The 3,848-nt window shown below is 44.0% G+C and overlaps 1 protein-coding gene across 1 annotated transcript in view; it reads right to left on the reverse strand.

The window, feature by feature from the left end:
* Positions 1 to 1,298: 1,298 nt before the first annotated feature.
* Positions 1,299 to 3,848, reverse strand: part of LOC135568783 (protein FAM186A-like) — a 5,744-nt gene continuing 3,194 nt past the window's right edge. The window contains exons 4-6 of the mRNA XM_065015529.1: positions 2,901 to 3,831; positions 2,716 to 2,775; positions 1,299 to 2,484 (exon numbers count right to left, since the gene is read on the reverse strand). Coding sequence (XP_064871601.1) covers positions 1,958 to 2,484; positions 2,716 to 2,775; positions 2,901 to 3,831 — 1,518 coding nt within the window. The 3' untranslated portion in view covers positions 1,299 to 1,957. The remainder of the gene's footprint in view (positions 2,485 to 2,715; positions 2,776 to 2,900; positions 3,832 to 3,848) is intronic.

A 3,848-nucleotide genomic window follows, 5' to 3' on the forward strand; every position in this document is an offset into this window, starting at 1 on the left:
CCCCTGCTGGAGACTGGAGCACACTGCAGTCCCTTTCAGGTCCATAGGGTTTTACTGCCCCCTGCTGGAGACTGGAGCACACTGCAGTCCCTTTCAGGTCCATAGGGTTTTACTTTTTAGTGGAAGACCAGTATGCCCCTGCTGGATCACACTGCAACCCCTTTCACCAGGGTTTTACTGCCCCCTGCTGGAGACTGTGCAGTCCAACCATAGTAAAGACCAGTATGGACTATCAATACAGGTACTGTTTTTATGTAGAACCATAGTAAAGACCAGTATGGACTATCAATACAGGTACTGTATGTAGAACCATAGTAAAGACCAGTATGGACTATCAATACAGGTGGACTGTATGTAGAACCATAGTAAAGACCAGTATGGACTATCAATACAGGTACTGTATGTAGAACCATAGTAAAGACCAGTATGGACTATCAATACAGGTACTGTATGTAGAACCATAGTAAAGACCAGTATGGACTATCAATACAGGTACTGTATGTAGAACCATAGTAAAGACCAGTATGGACTATCAATACAGGTACTGTATGTAGAACCATAGTAAAGACCAGTATGGACTATCAATACAGGTACTGTATGTAGAACCATAGTAAAGACCAGTATGGACTATCAATACAGATACTGTATGTAGAACCATAGTAAAGACCAGTATGGACTATCAATACAGGTACTGTATGTAGAACCATAGTAAAGACCAGTATGGACTATCAATACAGGTACTGTATGTAGAACCATAGTAAAGACCAGTATGGACTATCAATACAGGTACTGTATGTAGAACCATAGTAAAGACCAGTATGGACTATCAATACAGGTACTGTATGTAGAACCATAGTAAAGACCAGTATGGACTATCAATACAAAGTGACCATTTAGGCCCAGTTCAATGAGAGGAAGTCTTAACAGAACTGGGGGATGACAGACAGGAAGTGGGGGGGTGGAGATCTAATATATTTTTGTGCCAAACACTAAAGCATGATATTGTAATAAATCTACACCCTATTCCCTACGTAGAACACTACTTTAGACCTGGTCAGAAGCACCGTAGTGCACTACGTAGGGAATAGGGAACCATTTGGAACAGAGACAGTAATTCCCCTGAACATCTTCCTCTTCCTCATCTGGTTTCTTCAACAGCCCTTCACTCCTCCCCTCTTCCTCCCCTCCTCCCTTTTCATTCTATTCTATCAGCCACACCACTAGCTCACCTCCACACAATACATTTACAAGTTAAAGACACACCTTGGAATAAATAACAAAGGAAAACTATTACGAGATGAAGTTGAGTGTTTTTTATTATTTCCCATCACCATAAATCATATTTAATCACTGAACAGTAGCAGACCTAACTTCATCTGTTCCTGACTCTGGATAGTGGATTAAAAAGACCATCAATCTCCAATGATATTAAAGTACTATTCTGAACATTACTGATATACTGAGTGGCAAGTCAAGATATCTGCTGGTTTTATTGTTTGGTCAACAGCACCACCTGCTGGACAGGTTTAATGTTGCTGGACTGAGCAGTATGGGAGGATGAAAGATGACACATTTAGGGCCGGTTTCCTGGACATCTACATTGAACATACTGTTTAGTCCAGGACTAGGATTCATCTGTGTCTGGGAAACCAGACCATATAGTTTAGTAGAAAGTAAGTGATACCAGCTTGTAGTGGGCTGACTAGTCCTGAATTGTCCTTTAGTTCCTGGACCATTTTCCATGCAGCTCCAGGTGACAGAGAACACATCAATTAGGACCGAGCCAACAAGCTGATCAATGATACTGAGGAGAATTACATAGAGACAGAGAACCAACTGAGAAAACATATCAATGGTTCTGAATGACAACCAATATACATCAACACCAGACATCATGATTCATGGAAATGGACAAGATTAAAACATTGGATTGAATTTTAATTAATAACTAATCAGTTTACAGTTTAACCAGCTCAGCAGAACCATTATAATAGAGCCTGAACCCAGGATAGAGGGGCTGAGTGAATGTGGTCTGGACTCTGTGGAGGAGGGTCATTGTGTCAGAGACACTGTAGAAGGACAGAGTACCTGCCTTGTGATCCAGGTACACTCCTACTCTGGAGGACTGAGGGCCTGATACTTTAGTCACAACATTATTGTGTCTGAACCAATAACCACCTCTAGAGCACTTTAAACTCCAGGACTTGTTATTGAGTCCAAATCCACCATCATTACCTCTATCTGTCCCTGTTCTGCTGATGTCTTTATATGAGACTGCTGTATCAACACCACCAGTCCACTCCACCTCCCAGTAACAGCGTCCAGACAGACCCTCTCTACACAGAACCTGGTACCAGTTGGTGAATCTGTCTGGATGGTCAGGATATGGTTGGACTTGGTCTGTACAGGTCACCTTTCTGTTCCCTTCAGACAGAGAGAGGTGTCTGTATGCTGTGTTTGGGTCCAGTGTGAGCTGACAGGAATCTGGGAGAAGAGCAGAGACCAATGAGGGGAGTCAGAACAATAAGTTAAGTCAGATACTGTATCTACCCTGTCTTTGATTAGAGCCCAGCAGAGATCAAATCAGAGAAATATGAGGAGTCAGATAGATACCCAGTCTTTGATTAGATCTACTATTGCTATATATTTCTAGAGGGATTGTTAGGAGTGTCAGTAAAAAGAGACTGTTAGTTACTTCACAATAAAGAGACTCACATTGTAACAACTGTTCTCTGGTCTTGGGCTCTGGAGGCAGTACAACATCCACTATATTCACTACAGACACACAAACACATTGACAGAGAGAGGGAATGTTATCATCAGACCATATTCCACATGTATATGACTAGTAGGGAACTTTCAATGGTCTAAAGTTGATGTTCTTATTGTTTTCAACACACCTGTAGTGGAGATCTTGGTCCATTCTCCTTTAAGGAAGTCTTCTAGTTTCTCTCTCAGTTCAGACACAGTCTTACTCACATCTCCAAAGTACTGAAGAGGACGGACAACGATGCTGGGTAAGTCTGAAGATACACTGATACTGGAGAGAGACTGATACCTCTGGAGAGAGAGAGAGAGAGACTGATACCTCTGGAGAGAGAGAGAGAGAGAGAGACTGATAACTCTGGAGAGAGAGAGAGAGAGAGAGAGAGAGACTGATACCTCTGGAGAGAGAGAGAGAGAGAGAGAGAGAGAGAGAGACTGATACCTCTGGAGAGAGAGAGAGAGACTGATACCTCTGGAGAGAGAGAGAGAGAGAGAGAGAGAGAGACTGATACCTCTGGAGAGAGAGAGAGAGAGAGAGAGAGAGAGACTGATACCTCTGGAGAGAGAGAGAGAGAGAGACTGATACCTCTGGAGAGAGAGAGAGAGAGAGAGAGAGAGAGACTGATACCTCTGGAGAGAGAGAGAGAGACGGACAGAGAGAGAGAGGGACGGACAGAGAGAGAGAGAGAGAGAGAGGGACGGACAGAGAGAGAGGAACGGACAGACAGAGAGGGACGGACAGACAGAGAGAGAGGGACGGACAGACAGACAGAGAGAGAGAGGGACGGACAGACAGAGAGAGAGGGACGGACAGAGAGAGAGAGGGACAGAGAGAGAGAGAGAGAGAGAGAGAGGGACGGACAGAGAGAGAGAGAGAGAGAGAGGGACGGACAGACAGAGAGAGAGAGAGGAACTGACAGAGAGAGAAGAGAGAGACGGACAGACAGAGAGAGAGAGAGAGAGGGACAGAGAGAGAGTGAAGGACAGAGAGAGAGTGAAGGACAGAGAGAGAGAGAGGGACGGACAGACAGAGAGAGAGAGAGAGAGAGAGAGAGACTGATAACTCTGGAGAGAGAGAGAGA

This window comes from Oncorhynchus nerka, unplaced genomic scaffold (assembly GCF_034236695.1).
Source record: "Oncorhynchus nerka isolate Pitt River unplaced genomic scaffold, Oner_Uvic_2.0 unplaced_scaffold_1383, whole genome shotgun sequence".
Taxonomy (NCBI): Eukaryota; Metazoa; Chordata; class Actinopteri; order Salmoniformes; family Salmonidae; genus Oncorhynchus; species Oncorhynchus nerka.